Raw genomic sequence first — 22,778 nt, forward strand, 5'->3', positions numbered from 1 at the left:
TGTATTGAGGTGCTCCTACTTCAGGTGCATAAATATTTACAATTGTTATATCTTCTTCTTGGATTGATCCCTTGATCATTATGTAGTGTCCTTCTTTGTCCCTTGTAATGGTCTTTATTTTAAAGTCTATTTTGTCTGATATGAGAATTGCTACTCCAGCTTTCTTGTGATTTTCATTTGCATGGAATATCTTTTTTCATCCCCTCACTTTCAGTCTGTATGTGTCCCTAGGGCTGAAGTGGGTCTCTCTTAGACAGCATATATATATATGGGTCTTGTTTTTGTATCCATTCAGCCAGTCTATTTCTTTTGGTTGGAGCATTTAATCCATTTACATTTAGGATAATTATCGACATGTATGTTCCTATTACCATTTTCTTAATTGTTATGGGTTTATTTTTGTAGGTCTTTTCCTTCTCTTGTGTTTCCTGCCTAGAGAAGTTCCTTTAACATTTGTTGTAACGCTGGTTTGGTGGTGCTGAATTCTCTTAACTTTTACTTGTCTGTAAAGGTTTTAATTTCTCTGTTGAAGCTGAATGTGATCCTTGCTGTGTAGAGTAATCTTGGTTGTAGGTTTTTCCCTTTCATCACTTTAAGTATGTACTGCCTCTCCCTTCTGGCTTGCAGAGTTTCTGCTGAAAGATCACCTGTTAACCTTACGGGGATTCCCTTGTATGTTAATTGTTGTTTTTCCCTTGTTGCTTTTAATATATTTTCTTTGTATTTAATTTTTGATAGTCTGATTAATATGTGTCTTGGCATGTTTCTCCTTGGTTTTATCCTGTATGGGACTCTCTGTGCTACCTGGACTTTTTGAGTCTTTTGTTTCCCATATTAGGGACGTGTTCAACTGTAAAATCTTCATATATTTTCTCAGTCCCCTTCTTTTCCTCTTCTTCTTCTGGGACCCCTATAATTGGAATGTTGGTGTATTTAATGTTGTCCCATGGGTCTCTGAGAGTGTCCTCCATTCTTTTCCTTCTTTTTTCTTTATTCTGCTCTGTGGTAGTTAGTTCCACTATTTTATCTTAGAAGTCACTTATCCGTTCTTCTGCCTCAGTTATTCTGCTATTGATCCCTTCTACAGAATTTTTAAGTTCATTTATTGTGTTGTTCATCATTGTTTGTTTGCTCTTTAGTTCTTCTAGGTCCTTGTTAAACGTTCTGGTATTTTCTCCATTCTTTTTCCAAGAATTTGGATCATCTTTACTATCATTATTCTGAATTCTTTTCCAGGTAGACTGCCTGTTTCCTCTTCATTTGTTTGTTCTGGTGGGTTTTTACCTTACTCTTTCATCTGTTGTGTGTTTCTGTGTCTTCTCATTTTGCTTCACTTACTGTGTTTTGGGTCTCCTTTTTGCAGGCTGCAGGTCCCTAGTTCCCGTAATTTTTGGTGTCTGCCCCCAGTGGTTAAGGTTGCTTCAGTGTGTTGTGTAGGCTTCCTGGTGGAGGGACTAGTGCCTGTGTTCTGGTGGACGAGGCTGGATCTTGTCTTTCTGGTGGGTAGGACTGCATCTTGTTCTGTGCTTTTGGGTGTCTATGACCTTATGATTTTAGGCAGCCTCTCTGCTAATGGATGGGGTTGTGTTCCTGTCTTGCTAGTTGTTTGGCATAGGGTTTCCAGCACTGTGGCTTGCTGGTCGTTGAGTGGAGCTGGGTCTTAGCCTTGAGGTGGAGATCTCTGGGAGAGCTTCACCATTTGATATTACATGGAGCTGGGAGGTCTCTGGTGGACCAATGTCCTGAACTCGACTCTCCCACATCAGAGGCCCAGCTCTGACACCCAGCCAGAGCATGAAGACCCTGTCAGCCACATGGCTCAGAAGAAAAATGAGAAAAAAAGAAAGAAAAATAAAATAGTTAAAATAAATTATTGAAAATTTAAAAAATTAAAAAGTAAGAAAAAAAAAGGAAGAAAAATACAATGGACAGACAGAACCCTAGGCCAAATGGTAAAAGCAAAGCCATATAGACAAAATCATACAAAGAAGCATACACATACACACTCACAAAAAGAGAAAATTAAAAAAAATATATATATATATTTAAAAAAAGGAAGAGAACAACCAAATCAATAAACAAATCTAATGATAATAAAGTCTAAATAGTAAAGTAAAATAAACATAAAACCAGAAACAAATTAGATGCAGAAAGCAAACCGCAAGTCTACAGTTGCTCCCAAAGTGTACTGCGTCAATTTTGGGATGATTAGTTGTCTATTCAGGTAATCTACAGATGCAGGGTACATCAAGTTGATTGTGGAGATTTAATCCGGTGCTCCTGAGGCTGCTGGCAGAAATTTCTGTTTCTCTTCTTTGTACTGCTCCTGGGGTTCAGGATTTGGCCCTGACTCTGCATGTAGGTCACCTGAGGGTGTCTGTTCTTCGCTCAGACAGGACGGGGTTAAAGTAGCAGCTGATTAGGGGGCTCTGGCTCACTCATTTGGGGGGGTGGGAGGGGTACAGAATGTGGGGAGAACCTGCAGTGGCAGAGGCCGGTGTGATGTTGCAACAGCCTTAGGCGCGCCGTGCATTCTCCTGGGGAAGTTGTCCCTGGATCACAGGACCCTGGCAGTGGTGGCCTGCACAGACTTTTGGGAGGGGAGGTGTGGATAGTGACCTGTGCTTGCACACAGCGTTCCTGGTGACTGCAGCGGCAGGCTTAGCCTCACGCCTGTCTCTGGTGTCCACGCTGATAGCTGCGGCTTGTGCCCGTTTCTGGAGCTCATTTAGGCAGTGCTCTGAATCCCTTCTCCTTGCGCACCCCGAAACGGTGTTCTCTTGCCTCTTTAGCAGGTCCAGATTTTCCCCAGACTCCCTCCCCGCTAGCTGTGGTGCACTAGCCCCCTTCAGGCTGTGTTCACGCAGCCAACCCCAGTCCTCTCCCTGGGATCTGACCTCCGAAGCTTGAAGCTCAAGCCTCAGCTCCCAGCTCCCGCCCGCCCCGGGTGGAGGGGGCAGACAAGCCTCTCGGGCTGGTGAGTGCTGGTCGGTACCAATCGTCTGTGCGGGAATCTCTCCGTTTTCCTCTGCATCCCTGTTGCTGCGCTCACCTCCGTGGTTCTGAAGCTTCCCCATGCCGCCCAACCCCCATCTTCACCAGTGAAGGGGCTTCCTAGTGTGTGGAAACTTTTCCTCCTTCACAGCTCCCTCCCAGAGGGACAGGTCCCGTCCCTAATTCTTTTGTCTGTGTTTTTTCTTTTGCCCTCCCCAGGTACGTGGGGGCGTTTCTTGCCTTTTGGGAAGTCTGAGGTTTTCTGCCAGCGTTCAGTAGGTGTTCTGTAGGGGTTGTTCCATACGTAGATGTATTTCTGATGTATTTGTGGGGAGGAAGGTGATCTCCAAGTCTTAGTCCTCTGGCATCTTGTACGTCTCCCTTCTGAATCTTGCAGATTTATTGAGATTTATGATCCACAATATGGGATATATTGGTAAATGTCTTGTGTTCACTTGAAAAGAATATGTATTCAGGTATTATTGGATAAGTGTTCTATAAATGTCAGTTACGTCAAGTTGGTTGGTAGTGTTATTTAATTCTTGTATACCCTTAATGATTTTCTGTTTACTTGTCCTATCAATTATTGAGAGAGACGTATTGAAATCTCCAAGTGTCAGTGGGTAGGTCTCTCTCTCTTTGCAGTTGTATCAGTTTTTTGCTTCATGTATTTTGAAGTTCTGTTGTTAGAGGCAAAAAACATTTAGGATTCCCATATTCTTCAGATAAATTGACGTCTTTGTCATTCTGAAATGATTTTCTTTATCACTTGTAATATTCTTAGCTTCAAAATCTGGTTTGTCCAGTGTTAATATAGTTATTCAGCTTATTTTGATTAGTGTTAGTATGATTTTTCTGTCCTTTACTTTTTTTCTATTTGTATCTCTATATTTAAAGTGAATTTCATTTAGTAAGTATATAGTTGGGTCTTACTTTCTTTAATCCAGTCTGATGATTTTTCTTTTTTAATTGGGGTGATCAGACTATTAATAGTTAATGTAATTATTCATATGGTTATGGTTAAATCTGTCATCTAACAATTTGCTTTGTATTTGTCTTACGTATTCTTTGTTCCTCTTTTCTGCTTTTTTTTTCTTTTGCCTCTTTTGGATTTTTTTTAATGATTTCATAGATTATTTTAAATAAGTACATTCCATTGTTTTAACACTTCTGTTTTACCTGTGGCTTATTTATTCATTAAAAATAATCCTTTATTTGATTTTTAAATTTATATAATTTAGCACACATTTATTAAATAGCTGTTGTATTCAGTACTTAGAGAAAGAGTTATTGGAGTAGGTGAATCTTGATCACGTCTTTGGAGGAATGGTAAGGTATGATTGGTTAGAGAATCTATTGTAGGTTAGTAGAAGGGCATGATTAAAGGCACAGAGGTGGAAATTAATAGAGCAAGATGGGTGAGCTAGCAGGAGGAACAAAAGTATAAAAATTTTAAGAATGTAATAGGAGATTGAAAATACTTCAAGGATTGATTAAAAAAAAGGATTGGTAAAAACCTAACAATCTTAATGAAATTGTAAAACATATGCACATTTTATAACTTTACTTGTTTAACTGTCACTTTTTTTATTCTCAGGAAGTAAGCTACCATTAAAGAAAAAACCACTGAATTGAAATAAGGTTAAGATCAAAATAATGTTAAATCCTTACAACTGACTAATTATATTTGGCCATTAATTTCTTCAAGACCTTTTTAATTACCAAATAAATTGTTACCTGTTATGTAACTTGATTTTTTTTTTTTTTAACAGTTTCCTGTTTTAAATTGTATAATGCTCTCTCTTGGTTTTATTTACTCTTGGACAACTCTCAATGTCCTTCATTTAACCTTTTTCCTGTGCTGGACCCTCCAGTATTGTTAATATCCATCTATTGTCTGTCTCATATTTTTCTTTCTTTCTTTTTCCTCACAATGTACTTTCATATAAATTCTCTGACAGTTTCAGTGAGGGCTGGGAGGTTTTCAGATTTTGAGCTGCCTTGAACTTTGGACCGTCTACCCAAGTCAGGTTTGATTTTTTTTTTTTTAACCAGTGATTGATAGATTTTAATTAATATCAACCTTTGAGAAAAGGTTTCACCTTGCCCCCATATACAAATTATCCACTGAGGTATTTGAGTCTGATGGCCTCCCTCTTAAAGAGTCTGATATCAGGCACTCCCTTGGTTTTACCTTCTATTTAATAATAATTTGTTCTAACAATTTGTTGAACTATGTTCTAACAAATATAATAGATGCTAGTACTATGTTCAACTACTGCTGTAAGAGCTTTGTAGGTATTGATTTATTTGATTCTCACAGCATTATAAGGTAGTACTATTATTATCGTCTCTATTTTTCAGACGAGGAATTGAATTTCAGAGACGTTAAACACTTCATGCAGGGCTACCCCCAGTAAGTAATGGAGCCAGGTGTTTGAACTCAGGTAGTCTAACTTCAGGGCCATGCTTCTAACTAGATATTTTTATAATCTTCTGGAGATCCTTACTTTTATGTAAGTATGTCAGATACTTAAAATTCAGTGTCTCCAAACCTGAAGTCATTGTTTGCTTTCCATCTGCACTGTCTTCCCCAAGGAAATTTGCTTCTCTTTTCACATCTTAGTTAATGTTGTCGTTTTCCTTTTGGTCATTTTAGGCATTAAATTTGAGTCATTCTCAAATGATTCAGAAAGTGCTACTGCTTTCTCCTTCCTTCAATTGATCCCTGCATCTTATTGATTTGTCCTTTAAATAACTGTTGAAAAAGTACATTCTGTTCATTTTCATTGTCTCAACTTAGTTATAGTCAGCTGTGATCTCTCATTTGGAATAGCTATTCATTCTCTTCTCAGAGATGCTTGTGTGCTCTCTGGTACCTTATCTTAGCACTCTGTAATTGTTAGCTTATGTGTCTCTCTTCTCCATTAGACTCTGTTCTCGTAAAGAAGGACCGTGAATTAGGATTTTGTACTCTCAGTGCCTAGCTTAATATGTGACATACAATTGGTGTACAATAAATATTTTGTGAATACATGAATTAGTTTGTCATTAGATGTTAGTTTTGATGGCTTTGATAACAGTTTGTTTTTGTTTTGTTTTTTATTTTGGTCTACTTTTGGAAAAGTGTCTTTCAATGCCTAATTTTTTCAAAAGCTGTACATAGTTTCTGTAATTGTAGTGATCAAGGATAAAATGGATTCTTTCATGTAGTTACATGTTATCTTCAGAATATATTGTATAGTAAAATAACTTCAAAACTGTTAGAATCTTTTTATGGTTTGTGATAGTCCAAATCTTTAATTATATTTTCAAGAATGAAATATGTATTATATTCTCTTAGTAGCAATGGAACAGAAAGAAGTGTTTATATTCTTTACATATGCAAAAATATAATTTATATAAACCACTGCCATCTCAGAATGAGTGTGTTAAAAAGGAGTAGGCAGGTGTCATAAATCTTTATTCTTGGTAAAGAATATAATAGTTGAGTGTTAATTGCATCCAATATTTAAGTAATGACAGAAAGTAATAGGGAATTTTTGGGTCCAAATTTAATGCATGGCAGTGGGCCTGCATTTACTAATTTCTGAAGGTAGCTATATTCCCTGATAATTTCCCTGCATCAAATAAATGAAGATATTGTTCTGAGGGGAATGCACAAAAGGTGGCAGTTGTTTTCTACATAAGTAAAATTTTCATATGCAACATGCTGCTGACTGTGGGACTATCAGACTTCTTTTTGTTTTTCAAAGCACCATTCTGCTTAACTGTTAACTCTGTGCTTGTGCTTTATTTGCAGCATCTGGCGAGGCCCCAATGTGAACTGCACAGACAGTTCGGGTTACACTGCTTTACACCATGCAGCCTTAAATGGACATAAGTAAGTGCCACTTATTTGGACTGGAATCTTTGTGTATTTAGTTACATGTGATGAAGTTAATTATGTCTGATGGTACCTGTCTCATGTTACCATGAGTCCCCTGGGCTTAGATGAATTTGGAGAGGCACCAGGTGTTCAATACCTGACAAGTTGAAAGTGGTAGGAATGTTGCTGAGATGATTATGTGCAGAGTGTAAATCAAGTCAAATATCACACAGGGAAAATGGAAGAAGTGACAGAACCATGTTAGTCGTGTGTACCTTTGGTGAGGGAATGGGATACATCACTTAATGACACCTCCCTACTTTTTTGGGTGTCTTCACCAAATATGGGATTATTCACTAGGAGTGAACTCTTCAATAGAGTCTTGCTGTTATAAGGCATAGGCACTTACATGAACCACTTCAAAATCCTCAAACTAAGCTAAAATGCTTTGTCTTTGTCCATGGATGGTCTTTCAGGTTTTAAACTTCTTTAACCTGTTTTTCAGAAGGAAAGTGACCCTGTTCATGTGTCTCCCCTCCTACGTGTTTTTCCTTTGCTTTAATGATTCAAGTTAGTCTTTTCAGATCTGGATCATTTCGTTTCACTTCAGTTTTATTAGATGTGGTAATTACTGCCTTAAAAGTGCTAGTTACCTTTTATTTTCACACTTAACATTTCTTTCATTCTGTGAATTGAGACACAAGGGACTTAGTTATACTTGATCACATTTTAAGGCCTTAAAGCTCTCATGGAAGAAACATCATTTTTGTCATTATTTATCGTTATGACATTTTAATCGAACTTATTGCATAAATTGAACATTATCATTCTGTTTGAAGAATCATACAAATTATATAAAATACCATGAACTGAATGTTTCATCACTTAGATTTTTAGTATTGGAATTCCCAAATTATATTTCTTTTCATCCACTCCTGATTCTTTATTATATCAACTTATACCATCTAACTTAGAACTTTTTATTTTGCCGAGTGTTTTTCAGCTATATGCTATCCTTCTGTAGAGTGGAAAATGTGTCCAGATCCCTAACATCTGAATCTTTTAAAGGAATTACTATTTATTCTTCTTTGTACCTGAGTCATCAGGAGTGATATCTATTAAATAAGCCCAAGCTGGCTTCTTTGGCCATCTTAGTTGTAGATTCAGGGTGGTACCATATTTCTTAGTTCCAATGGGGAAGACAAACTATCAAATCTAATGGACAGAAGATCTTGAGCTTGACCATTTGAGCTATACAACTTTTCTTGTTCTATCTCAGCTTGGCATTATAAGTATTTCTCAAAATAATATTGTCCCCAAATAGACATATCACTTCTTGATTTTCAGTGAAGTTTTTAGTAAATGTTATTGGTTTATACATGACATCCTGTGAAGTTCTAACCATTGAGATATATTTCTCTGAGGCCTCTTGCATAATTCTTTTTTTTTTTTTTTTTTTTTTTTGTGGTACGCGGGCCTCTCACTGTTGTGGCCTCTCCTGTTGCAGAGCACAAGCTCTGGACGCGCAGGCTCAGCGGCCATGGCTTACGGGCCCAGCCGCTCCGCGGCATGTGGGATCTTCCCAGACCGGGGCATGAACCCGTGTCCCCTGCATTGGCTGGCGGACTCTCAACCACTGCGCCGCCAGGGAAGCCCTCTTGCATAATTCTTAGTTTTTATTGGCAGTATACAAAGTGAGGATAATTTAGGTGATTGAATAGCAATCATTAAAATTATCAAAAAGAGATGAGGCTTTGACTGTATATCTTTTAAGATCTCTTTAATTGCAGATGTTCTCTGAGAATTATATATCTCTGCTTTGCTTTTATATAAAGGTCTCATTTATCTTTTCTTTTAAACTCTTTCTAGAAAGATTTTGCTTAGTGTCATTCTGTAGGTATTGGAAAAAAGCAGGAAAATTCTAATCCCATCTCTCCCTCCCTGCTAGTTATGTGACCTTGAGCCATTTCATTAACCTATTTAGGCCTCAGTTCAGTGTACTGAATACAGTGGCTGGATATTTTTTGTTGTTACTTCCAATTATAACATTTTATGATACACTGTTTTATTATTGTTTGTGGCTCAGTTATGTACTATGATGTTATAATTCTGAAATTTGGATTTTCATCTAGAGTATAAGATTTCTTGATTTTAAATGATTTAAGTTACCAAGGACTTTTAAAATTAGAGATCATTTATTCTACCCTGCCCTCCTCACTTCTTTCATTTTATAAATGGAGAAACAAGACCATTCTGGATAAGTGACTTAGTGGCCACTTAGTTATGAAGGTGGGGCTGTTTCTAGAGTCTAAGTGTTCCTAGTTCCAAGTGTATGCTTTTACCAGTACTTCACATTATATCCCCTCTGTGGCTGTATGCACACCAGTTTTCTAAATTCTTGTTGGTTTTTCTCTGTCACATTATGTATTTCTTGTTCCTGTTATCAACAAGTAGTGTGTTCTCATGGAATGCTGGTTTAAATATTGGCATAAGAAAAGATATTTGATGGATTAAAAAAGTGTCATAGAATATACCTCAGAGCCAGAGGAGAATGGTTTTTCTTTTCTTTGTCTTTGCTATTCTCACTTAGCATAGGTAATAAACTACTGTGTTGTATTCTTCCCAAGCAAAAGACATTTTTTTATGTCATAGACATTCTTCTGTGTCATCATAGAAACACATCATTTCTATCTTTATTCCTGCTGCTGTTATATCCATCAGCTCTAGGTTGTGTTCATAAGCATTACGATTTCTAGGCTGAAGTTCATGGAATTATAGAGCTGGAAGAAATATTACAGGGTCCTATAGTTTATTCTTTTGCTTTGGGCACACGCTTTCCCCTTCCCTCCAATATATAGTCTATGGCCTTGTAACTTCCCTGGTGGTCCAGTGGCTAAGACTCCGCACTCTCAATGCAGGGGGCTCGGGTTCGATCCCTGGTCAGGGAACTAGATCCCACATGCTGCAACTAAGATCTAGCATGCCTCAACTAAAGATCCTGTGTGGCACAACTAAAAGATCTCACATGCTGCAACTGAAGATCCCACATGCCGCAACGAAGGTCCCATGTGCCACAACTAAGACCCAGTGCAGAAATTAAAAAAAAAAAACTGTGGCCTTCATACTACATATTAAGCCTGTATCCTCTTTATTTTGTATGTTTTATTGGGAGTTCTTATTTATCAATGGTAGTTAATCCACAAGTGGAGCAGCATTTTATACCTGAAATATATTATTTCATAATGAATAATTCATCTCCACTTAGCCACATCAGGACACAATAGAAAATGTAATGTACTCTGGTGATTTCGGAGTCATTTGTAATTACAGATTAGAAAATTTTTACCTTCAAATGATATAAAAAACATGGTCAGTAGGACAAATTTAACTAGTGATGATTATAAATAAATTATTTCAATAGATAGGCTAGAGATTTTTCTCTTTTTCAAAATACAGAGGATTCATTGTCTCGCTCACGTATTTCTACTGCAAATTTGATTCACTTAATTCTCTTCTGAATAGCAATTAGCCAGGTTTCCTCCCTCCTTCCCTCCTTCCCTCACTCCTTCCCTTACTCCCTCCTTTCTTTTCTTCCTTCTTCGTGCCTTTCTTCTTTCCCTCTCTTCCTCTGTCCTTCTTTTCTTTCTTCTTTCCTTTCCCCCTGTCTTTTTAACTAATAATCTTATCACTCCCTGTAAGGTTTTACTAAACCTGTATATTCATGTTTCATTTCAATTCTCCTTCTTTTCTTAGCAACTTGCTCCTTTTTTTTTTAAAAGTTCCATCTCATTAAACTATGTTGTGTACATTGTAATTCTTGGCTACTGTTTTGGAAAATGTCAGTACTAAATTGTTATTGTATCTTTGAAATATGTATGCTATTTGATATGTGCAGGGTTAAAATATTTCCTATTCTCACTTCTCATTCTTTAAATATTTAATGCTTGAATCCTAGACTCCATTATCTATAATCCAAATTGTATCTCAAATTGGATCTAGAATCCACATAGTAAGCTATCTGCTGCACTTTTGATTTGCTCAGAGTAGGCTTTCTAATGAAAGAAGGGTGCTTCCTTGAAAAATTGGTATAATCTAGTCAATGAAATTGCCCTTTGAGTCACCTACAAATAGCTTTGGTTGATTGCTTCTTTCTTGGATAAGGCTATTAACTAGTTAAACTTTGGCTTTATTCACTCTATCTGGAAATCTGTGAGAGTGAATTCAGTATATAAAGGCGCTCCAGTTAGAAAATGGAGTGTATTGTCCTAAAGGCTTTTGACCATGTTGAACACATTTGCAACTTTATTTTCATTAAGGAGAAGTAAAATCTTCAAGAAAGTGTGAAATCAAGAGAGCCTTCATGAATTTGAGAATTTCATTAGTTTGTTAATACTACATCTATATGAAGATAATTTGCATTTATTTCAAAATTCTTTGCATTACCAACAAATACAGGAGGATGGAACAAAATAAATGTCTTTGGTTAATTATAGGGAAACTTGCTGTTGAGGTAAAGAAGTTTGAGTGTTGAATCTTCCCAATTAATTTAATTTTGCTCAGAACATATACTGAACTTCTTAAAAGACATTTCATGTTAATAAGAAGTATTATTTAGGTCTGTCAGAAAATGAAACAACTTAAACATAGTAGCAAAAATCAATACTTTTAGAATTCCTGTTTTTACCTGAACTTACATATATTAGCCTCAAGCTACAAAATGTTGCAGTGATTTAAGTTGGATTATTATTAAATTTAATTTGATATTTTTGTTTTGTTCCTGGGAAATGGAATTATTTTTCCTGTGATCTCATCAACTACATTTATTTTAGTGTTTTGGAACATTTCTTATTTATCAAATGCTGTTAAGAAAGAATGCCACTTTAAGATATAGGGATTACTTCTTTGCTTGCTATTCTGTAGACAGTGTTCATTAATATAACTTAATATTTCATGCCAGGTAACCAAGTATGGTCAAAATATTCATTTCTGGATACCTCTGGAAGATATAAGATGCAACTTAAATAAAAATTTTAAAATAGGTGTTAACTAGGCTTATTATGGTGATCAGTTTGCAGTATATACATATATCAGATCATTATGTTGTATACTTGAAACTAAAGTCATGTTATATATCAATTATATCTCAAAAACAAAACAAAAAAACCTTGATTTGGTGGGATCCTGTATTAACTACAATTCTTGTTTAGACGTTAAAGAAAGTACCTGAAATTTAATTTACTCTTGATGAGCCTGGATGAAAAAGGCCTGTATAATACATATTGCTTGTCATATACAAGGGATATACAATCATAAGAAATTAATGACACTATATTGATTAATATTTTGCTTAAGATTCAGCAAGACTAACAGGCACTTATTTGATCAAAGATATAACTTTATATTTCACAGATATGTTTTCACGTTAGAAATCTGAGCTCAGCCAGTTTATTAGCTGGTGTCTCTGAACAAGATGAAAGGCTCAACCTAAATAAAAATTTTAAAATAAATTTAAATTTAAAAATAAATTTAATAAGATATTTATTTAATAAAATGAATAAACTTTAAAAAACTGAAATAAAAATAATAGTATTTATTTAGGAGCTTGGTGTTCACCAAAGATAATTTCATAAACATGAAGGTTTTTCTTTTCTGATTTAGATGATAGTAATACTATACAATACAAATGATCAGTATTAGTCAGTTTTTTCACTATATCATACATCTTCCTGATAGATAAAAAATGAATGCATATCACATACATTATTAGAAAATGTCAACAAAAATTGAGCCAAATAACAAATGAAATTCTGAATGGTTTGAGTGAGAGTAAAAGAAAATAGTATTGATGATCCCATCAAACTTTTCTTTACTCCTAGAAAGGAAATGCTTTTAGAAATTTCACTTTTTTTTTTTTTTTTTTGCTTAGGCTTTGAGGGATGAAATTAAAACCCTTCACATAATTGTCTTTCTTGCTATATGAATTGGGAGAAGGCTGTTTTTTTGTAGGATAAATCCTACTTGTTACATCCAGGTATTTAACTGTGCTTCCTTTGGTATTACTTTAACTTTTATTTAAATGCTGATATATTTCAGTTAAAAAAAATCACTAGAATTGTTCAATCTTGCAGTAAACTGCTTTAAGAATAGTTTTTGATTGTGTACAGTTTTACAGTCATTTTCCTTTCTCATTTGATTCACACCAAAACTCTTTGAGACTGGCAACAATATATAATCTCTAAATTCTATTTTAACAATATCTGAAAGAGAGACAGAGGTTATTTGAATTGTCCAAGGTAGCCAAGTTAGTAAGTACTAGTAGAAAGTTGGGACTTCAAACCAGATCTTCTGGTTCTCAGCTGCTTTTGTTATTCATAAGTATTGAATTCTTTTTTCCACTTTGTAAGTTATTTATCTCAGAATGTGTGACCTTATATAACAACTTTTACGTGGCAGAGAGGTGAGAAGAAGCATAGAAACTGGACAAACTTCAGGTTTTCTTCTGATTTTCAGACTGTTTTTGCCAAAGGTGATTTGAAGGAAGCATATTTACTTTTAAAGGATTTTATTTTTATTTGGGGCAAGAACTAATATTTGTATAGTGTTTTACTGTTTATTGAGTGGCTTCTCTTTTATGTTCTCGTTTACTGTTCTTACCAGTCTTGAGCAACAGGCACTATTATTATTATTTATATTATTTTCTACAGGAAAGAAAAAGAAAAATGAGACTAAATAATACTCTAGGGGTCATATCATTAGGTAGTTTGCATAGCTGGGACTTTAAATTCAAGTCATTTAAATTCAAAGCTTATAAAATAATACTGATTTTAGAAAAGAAATGTTAAAATGAGGTTTATTTTTATTTTCTCTGAAATCTTATCATTAGAAACTGTGTCAGTGATAGAATTTGTCTCATAAATGAATTTCCCTCTTAAAATCATTTCTTAGCTTTGGAGGAGGAAGGTGAAAGAGTGCACAAGTATAAACAACTCACATTCAAAGTATGTCCTGTGCTATGGCTAAAAGTTATTAAATTTTTTTTTCAACCTTGGGCTTATATTGCAGGGTCTCTTTCCTACTGTGCTGCTTTCTCTTTTATATGTATCCTCAATCCCTTATTCCAGTTCTCTGTAGGGATGATGTGTAAACTCCCTAAATGTCTCTTGGTAGTATGATAACTTTTTTTTGTAAACAGGGAGTTTGCTTGCACCTCAACTCTTCCTTCAGACTAAATCTCAGATACACGTTATCTGGAAATACTCCCTTTTTGAAAAAGATGAGAGGAGGTATTCTTTTAAGTTATTTGACTAAATTTGTTCAGTTAATAAAATTAGATAAATTTTGCTGAAATGAATTCTATTAGGTAGTTTTATGGTTAGTCAGTGCTCTGTGTGTGTATGGTGGTGGCTTGTTCCAGGTAAGTAAAATAGCCAAATGCTGAAGAGGCAAACTCTTAAATCCAATTGTATGTCTCAGTACCTTGAATGATTACTATAAATTGCCAGCCAGTATCTAGTATACTTTTATAATTATCTGTTTAATAAATGCTGCATTGTTCAGCATATTTTCTTTTCTGTTGTATTCTTTTGGTTTTTCTACTTCTTAGGGACATAGTTCTCAAACTGCTTCAATATGAGGCATCAACAAATGTAGCAGACAACAAAGGTTATTTTCCTATTCACCTGGCTGCCTGGAAAGGAGATGTGGAAATTGTGAAGATTCTTATTCATCATGGACCATCGCATTCCAGAGTCAACGAACAGGTGCACTTGACAAATATTTGCTCATGCTATGATTTTTCGAGAGTTTTGCGGAGCCAAAGACACATTGAAAAATTGATTATTTCTATCTTTACCCTGCCAAATACTTTTCTACTGCTGAATTTCCTAAAGGAGAAAGTTGAAAACTTCTTTGGCATTTGTATATGGTACAAATGGTACAAATATGGTACATTGGCACTAAGTTGGACATTTGTAAAGATATTTGTTAACAAGAAAATCCCACATAAAGGAAGTAGTTGTAGTATTTTTGCCTGCTTTACGTAAGCATCCATTTTATATTTATTGAATATTTAAAGATATAACAATTCACATTTGTAATGTGAATTAGTTTTTCGTAATAAAATTTTAAATGCTAAAATGGTGACAACTATCATTTGCATAATGCTTTACCATTTACGTAGCACTTTCACATTAAGTACAATTTTGTGAATTAAAATGCAAAATACAATGTATACAGTTGCTAGTCACACATTAAATTAAAAATTTCCTGTATGTGTAGAGATTATATCTATATCTACACATACATATATGTATATATATATACACACACACATACACACACACACACACACACACACACACACACACACCCGCCCAGAGTAAGTTGAGTAAAAAAAAAAGCAGCAGGACGTTACTGATAGATAAAGTCAAAATATTTACAAGTACATAGTATCCATGTTACATATAATGCATATATTTAAAAAGTAATGCCATTCTCGGTATTCTAAATAAATAAGACCACAGATTCCAGAAAGTAAAAATCAGTCCTCTAGTACAGTATTAACATCTTGAGCTCTGAATGCCCCCTACTGTTCCCATTTTGTAAAACCATATTTGAAAACCAGCATGTAGTCCAACAACTGAATTACAAATATGGCATTAAGCTGCAGGTTGGCAGTTATCCAATATCAATGGAAGTAGGTTACTCCAGGGTAAGCGCATCTAATGAAGTACAATTAGCATATTGTTCAAATGGATACAGACTTTGCAGACCTTTGACTGAAATTCAGATTAAAGAATAAAAAGTAGCACTTGCCAGCTGTGAACAGCAAAGGGAATAAAAATGTATATATTTTTCTTACATCAAAAGGCAGTTGTATAAAGAACTAATCAAGAAAAATGTTTTATTAATTGGAACACTGTCATTAATATTTATCACAATAAAATGTGTTTACAGGTTACAAAATACAGAATATTTTTATGAGAATACACTCATTAATTCAAATCTATAAAAAATGACAGATATGGGTATCTTTATTGGCATATCATGCTAAAAGGAAATTTATGAGAATGCTGACTGTGCCTCAGAAAACCAAGTTAAAAGATCATTTGTGGAATGAGCCATCTGGTGGTTATTCTTAAAACTGTCTGAATGCCCCAAAGCAAACCTGAAATAATAAGATGGAAAAACAAACCAAGGTTAAGCAAGGGAATGTTAGTTTCTTCAAACAATATTTTTTAAATGACATGAAAATAAGAAAGAAAAACCCTAGAATTTATTTACATTTGAAAGCTGAATATTTTAAATGGCATATAACTGTAATGGTGTGTTTTAAAGAGAAACAGTTATTTTTTGTGATGTTGAATAAATTTAAATATAAAAAAGGTTTTTTTGAGGTGATTGGACTTCAGAATTCCTTTTTCACTTCTCTTGCTTTATGTTGTGGTTTCTATTGGAAACAAGTTGAAATTTCTTGAGGTTTTTAATACCATGCTTTCAGTATTTTTTGTTTGTTACTATGTATATATGCTTTTAGTGCTGACATAGTTCTCATTCAATGTCATTTCTTCTAAAAGTTTCTGATGTCGGAATTTTGTTTTCACAGGTAAATTCTGATTTTAGCTTTATTTCTTTTTTCCCCATGAATGGGACAGAAATATGCTAATTAATTATAAGCCTTTATGTATTTAAGCAATAGAGGGCAGGAATGAAAATGGTAATGAACATTTATTGAGACCTATGATAACCAGGCACTGTGCTAAGCACTTTTACCTGTGATATGTTATTTACTTAGTTCTCGCAATCCTCTGAAGTGATTTTTATCACTTCCATTTTATAGATGGGAAATCAGGCTCAGTAAAGCTAAGTAACTCTTCTAAGTTCACACATTACTGAGTGACTTAAACAGACTTGTATTCAGATCTCTGTAATTCCAGAGCCCTCCACAATAGCACACTGGTATTCTAAGTGGTAAATCCTATCACTTATGGAGTGTTTACTATATGCCAGGCATTGTGCAGAGTACTTCATCTACATTATCTTTCTAAGCTCTACCACAGCCTGATGAGGTAGGTGTTAATTACTGTTCCTACCTTATATATGGGGAAAGTACCTTAGAGAGATTAAGTAACTTGCCCATGATATCATAGCTTCTAAAAAATGCAGCCAGTATTTGAATTCAGGTTTTTCTGATCCAAAGCCCAAGCTTTTAACCAGTAATACACTATGTTATAATGTTAAAATTATGCATAACTGTCAGGGTTTCATTCTGATTTCTGAATGCTGTCTTTGGTTTCTAATACAACTTTCTTTAAAAGTAATTCTACCTTATGTTTTAATGTTTAAAGCTTATAAGGCATTTTCCTATATGTTATCTTTTTTGGTTTATAAGCTGTATTCTAAGGTTATAGGGAAGATAATATTCTAATTTTACAGTAAGATAAGTTAAGAGAGATAGAGTGATTTATTGTTGCTAATAAGTACATGTTAGCACTTCAACCTGGATCACCATTTTATACTGTCTTAGAATTAGTGGTCAACTTAGGGTGACATAACTTTGAAAATAAAGTGGACTCTGCCCTGATTTTTATAATTGCCACATCCTTCCTGTCTTTTGTCAACAGGTTTATTTCCTTTCTTCTGATGTTATGTGTGTTTTCAATTTATATTTCTCTGTATATTCCTTTCCCTCCTGCCTTTCCTTCCTCTTTCCTTTTCGTCCACCTTCTCTTCCTCTTTTTTTCTGTATTTTAACATTAGAGCAAAAACCAGAGGAGCCTTATCTCATAAGTATATTCCCTTGCCATTCACCAGAACTCAAATCCAGCTAGTGTTAGATAGTTTCCATTAGTTTGACTTCGAAGTAAGATCTTTGGTAAATAACTTTTGTTAGCCAGTTTCATACTGCCACCCATTGTCTGGAAGTGTCCTAATTTTTCAGAGAACACTCATCTGGTAAAAAAGAAGGAATTCAAAACAGTTTAAGAATATTTAATGTAGACATACTAGCAATTATTAATTAGTGCTTTATCACAGCCTATTTATTTCAAATTGGATTTTGTTAGACCACTAGTGAGTATGGACATGAGTATACAACCATGCCTTTTTGTAAAGGTAGCACAGTTGTGGTCTTCACTGACGTGACAAGCCAAGTGTGTGTTCGATATTACAGATAAACTCTATGAACATTTTCTCCTGAGTAAGACTTGAATGATTTAAATAATTTTTTCTTGAGATCTGAACAGTGATAACTGGAGTTAATAGAAAAATTTCAATTTTGCACTTATAATTTCCTAGGCTAAGGCCTTTGCAAAGGTAGAGAGGTCTTTGAGGTATTGTTTCATCATTTACTTTTCTTTTCCTCAAAGAGGTAGTATATCTTAAAAAATGAGATTGAATCTCTTTTCAACCAACGGGAAATTTGGTTTGGTCAGGAGGCATATTTCTATATCATATTTTCATGGTTTAAGGTAATAAGATTGATTTTTAAATCAGGTTTATAAAACTTGGCCAGATAATAAAATCAGGGAGTGCAAGCCTCTATGTTGTCAGTCTGTGAGGAAATAGACTATGATAACACATTTAAACTAAGAACAGGAATGGCTCCCCCAAAATGCTGGAAAAAACAATACCTCCAGCTAGATTCCCCATCTGTCAGATCTTAACTTTTTGTTGACTGTCTTCAAGGAGTAGCTTTTCCTTTGCGTTTGGCCTTCAAATGCCCTCTTCTGATACTTGTTTTGGAAAAGTAAAGTAGTAAGAAGACTTTTCTGTGCTTTTTTTCCCCCATCACTCCTCTTTTTAAGTTTTCAAATCTTCTCTCTACTCTCAACTTACTTATCTGCATTGTTTTATCATCCAGAGCAAGGCTGAGTTACTTTCTGGAACGATAAGATTTGTTTGGGTTTGTACCCTTAGAACAGCTGTCTAAGCAGCTACTTCCTATTTCAACTCAGTTGGTGTTCTTTTGGGAAAGATCTATAGAAATTCTGCTTTCAGATTACTAGCTCCATGTTTTTCTTCTTTGGCAATAAAGAAACACATGGCAGGCAGTGTGGTACAGTGGAAAGAGCATAAATGAGTTTTTGATTCTGATGGATACAGGTTCCAAAAGATACTGAATCTGCTTGGGCATGTAATTTAACTTTTTTGTATTTTAGTTTCCTCATCCGTGAAGCGGAGATGTTAATACCAATCTTGTAGGATCATTTGTAAGAGTTAAAGGAGACAATGTATGTAAAGTTTTTAGACACTCAGCAAATGGTAGTAGTAATAGTTTCTATTGTGGAAGATGGTATTAAAAGTACCAACTTTGGGTCTAGGCTATTTAGGTTCAAATTCTGGCCTCAATACTAAATGGCTGTATAATTGAAGGGCAGTTATTCAGCTACTTACTACCTCAGTTACCTCATCTGTAAAATGGGGATAATGATAATAATATTTATCTCCTAGTGAGGATTAGATGAGTAAACATGAAATGCAACTGTACCTGGCACATAGTGATAGCTATGATAATGACTCTGATGATGAAATTCTCCCTTGCTCCCTAGAACCCTCATTTAGGACATTGCATTTTTGTTACTAAAATTTCTTGTTCACATTTCTCCTGATTGACCCTTCTGCCTCCTGACATAGTCATACTGCATATACCTACACCATCTGCCCAAAGAATCTGAAAGGGTACATCTCCCTTGCAACTGGGTTCAGTTTTCTCCATTTTAACATTTTTTATTCTGCTAAATTCCTGGGGAAATCTCATTGATTTTCAACTGAAACACTTATAAGCTACACGTGTAATACTGTGATACTTGTATGGTATGGGTATGGTCTGCTTCTCAATCCATGATTATATTTCAAAAAGATATGGTTTAATCTTAGGGCCAGTATGTCTTTATTCTCTTTGCAAAAGAAGCACTGATTTATACTTAAATGAAAGATAAAATGAAACAACTTGGGAAGCCTTTCTGTAAATCTTTCATTATCAAAGAATGTACTATCTCAACTACCTTTTGGAAAGCCAGTCTGTTAAAAGTGTATTATAATTCTTATTAATCTCTCTCATTAACAAATGTCATGGAGGCACGATGCACAGTGCAGATAACACTGACCATCTGGGCCCAGCAGGGCTACTGACTAACATGGCTAAATCATTTATCACTCTTGGAAGTTGGAATATATAGTGTAGGGAAAAGTTTGATTTTTTCATTTGAAGTAATAAAAATAAAATGTGATATTTTTGGTGTAATAAATGATAGGTACTAGTATCAAATATAAAATTCTATTAGGCATACTTATTAAAACGGATAAATCTTAAACTTACATTTTCAAAGCATCTCAGGTTTTAAATGACTGTATATAGGTTTTGATAAAGGATTGAATTTCTGAAAACTTGCACTTTGTGTCTTTGTCTTAACAGAACAATGAAAATGAAACTGCCCTACACTGTGCCGCTCAGTATGGACACTCAGAAGTAGTTGCTGTTCTCCTGGAAGAGCTCACTGATCCTACCATCAGGAACAGCAAGCTGGAAACTCCTCTGGACCTGGCAGCCCTCTATGGACGGCTTAGAGTGGTCAAAATGATCATCAGTGCACACCCTAACTTAATGAGCTGCAACACTCGAAAGCACACACCACTACACCTTGCTGCACGCAATGGTCACAAAGCAGTTGTTCAGGTGCTGCTGGAAGCAGGAATGGATGTGAGCTGTCAAGTGAGTCTTCTTTTAGCTATGCTTCAAAAGCAATGGTGCTCTTGTTTTGCTTTGAGATACAGATGTTAAAACTTACAGGAAGAAATCTTACCATTTTTTAACTGGTCAAACGGTCTACATGTATCTTTGTAACTACTCAATTCAAAATACCCCACCACACAGCTGGGAAATATGAAGAAATATAAGGCATAATCTCTAACCTCATTCTACCTTGAGGGCTATACACATGAAAAATGATTACTAGATGGCAGTTGTGTGTGGTCTCCTTAGTAATTGTTTCCTTTCTCCCAGTATCTAGCACACAGCCTGACATACACCAGTAATTCAGTCCAGTCGAAGTTGAATGAATGAATGAATGAAAGGAACAAAATTCACTTTAACATTTTTGAGTTGTACTTTGTGTTTAATATGTCGACACATTTAGAATACAAATCTCACAGCTATCCTGTGGGATTGAGAGCCATTAAATTCCAGTACAGAGATGAGGAATCAGATTCAAAGACTAGGAAACTTGCCTAAGGATACATAGCTCGTAAACCCAGAATGTGAATTTAGACTTACTGATTAAAGTCCAGGCCTTTTTCCACAATAATGTACCTCTATACATGGCTAATAAAGGAAGGATCACTATGCTTAAGGGCAATAAGAAAAAAGTTTATTGGGAGGTGTGATTTGAGTTGAGCTTTGAAGGACAGATAACATTTGGATAGGTTTTGTTTCTCCACAAGGAAAAGCAACTTGCTTTTGTTATCTGTCTCATTAGCCCTAATTCCAAGGTTAGCTTTTTTTTTTTTTTTTACCATTTTCTCCTTTTATGACTGTTTTTTTTTAGCCCCCAAGTCACTGGCAACATACTTACCTTCCAGAGATCCTTTTGGTTCCCGTCAGATTGTGACTTTTCTCCCCTATATATTGATAAGCTTTTGCTGCATAGTAAACTGTACCAAAATTTAACAGCTTAACACAATAGCCATTTATTTAGTTTATAATTCTGAGGTTATGGTTTAGTCTTAGCTTATATGGGCAGTTCTTCTGTCCTGACTGGGCTCTCTCTCATGTGTCTTGGGTCAGTTGTAAATCAATTAAGTGTCTGTGATTCAGGGAGTGACTGGCTGTTACCTGGGGTAATGGGTGAGACTGCTATGTGTCTTTCATAATCAAGCAGTCCACCTTGGGCTTGTTCACATGGTAGAGAGAGAGGGAGAGAGAGAGAGAGAGAAACAGAAACAGGATTATACAAGGTCTCTTGAGGTCTAGCTTTGGAACAAACATATTGTGTCTTTTGCCATGTTTGATTGGGCAATACGTCACAAAGGCATCCCAAATTCAAGGGGTAGGAAAACAGACGCTACCTTTCAAGTAGAAGAGGGTGTGAATTATGAAAGGGGTGTGAATAGCCAGAGGCAATAAATGCAGACAGTTTTGTAAACAAATCTACACATTCAAGGTGGAATTAGTGCTCAACTGTGAGGTTATTTTCCTAGGAATTGTTGAGGTTGAATACTGTGTCTTTCCGGTTTTTTGTGTGTTGTTTTTTTAAGTTTTAAAAATCCTAGGCCTTCTAATCTTAGGTTTCAGACTGACTCCCTGCATCAGAATTTTCCTTAGACCTTTGCCTGTGTTATTTAGACATTTGTAATACCTTTTCTAAATTGCTTATTCTGCTTTGGCAGCCTTGAAAATATGCACAAGAATTTTTTTTAGCCCTCATATTTAAGAAAAAAACAACTTTGCTTGCAAAGGGGTATTGAAATGAGATAGATACATGTTTACTATTTATTATAGGTGACTAACAGAGTTACTTTTTTAAAGTATGTTTAATGATAAGCTAGATGTTTATTGTCTAAATGTTGAATTTCTCTAATCTAGATTTATTGCTTTTATTAACACTTTTGGAATATTTCTAAACTTTATTGCACAGATTGCATTATAACCAAGGACTTTAACTATGGCTGTTTGAGATCAATAATTCACTATATGTCCCATGACTAGAAAAGTAAGAGTTCAGATTCAATTTTATAAATTTATATTTTTTATGTAAAACACTGTATTTTGTGCTTTTGGAGAATTAAAAAGGATCTGTGCCCCAAATTTGGTGGAGAACACAAAAACTTGCAAGAATAACTTCTGTTACATGACATATTAAAATAAATGCTAGGCCGAAGTGCTATGAAGATATAGGTGAGAAAAATATAGATTTAAAGA

General features: G+C 35.0%; 1 protein-coding gene across 3 annotated transcripts in view; it reads left to right on the forward strand.

The window, feature by feature from the left end:
* The window catches only part of ANKS1B (ankyrin repeat and sterile alpha motif domain containing 1B), a 1,192,652-nt gene that overhangs the window by 169,728 nt on the left and 1,000,146 nt on the right, over positions 1–22,778 (forward strand). For all 3 annotated transcript variants that reach the window (XM_065888049.1, XM_065888050.1, XM_065888051.1), the window contains exons 2-4: positions 6,797–6,877; positions 14,466–14,622; positions 20,277–20,573. In XM_065888049.1, coding sequence (XP_065744121.1) covers positions 6,797–6,877; positions 14,466–14,622; positions 20,277–20,573 — 535 coding nt within the window. The remainder of the gene's footprint in view (positions 1–6,796; positions 6,878–14,465; positions 14,623–20,276; positions 20,574–22,778) is intronic.

The sequence above is a fragment of the Phocoena phocoena genome, chromosome 11, assembly GCF_963924675.1.
Source record: "Phocoena phocoena chromosome 11, mPhoPho1.1, whole genome shotgun sequence".
Lineage (NCBI taxonomy): Eukaryota > Metazoa > Chordata > Mammalia > Artiodactyla > Phocoenidae > Phocoena > Phocoena phocoena.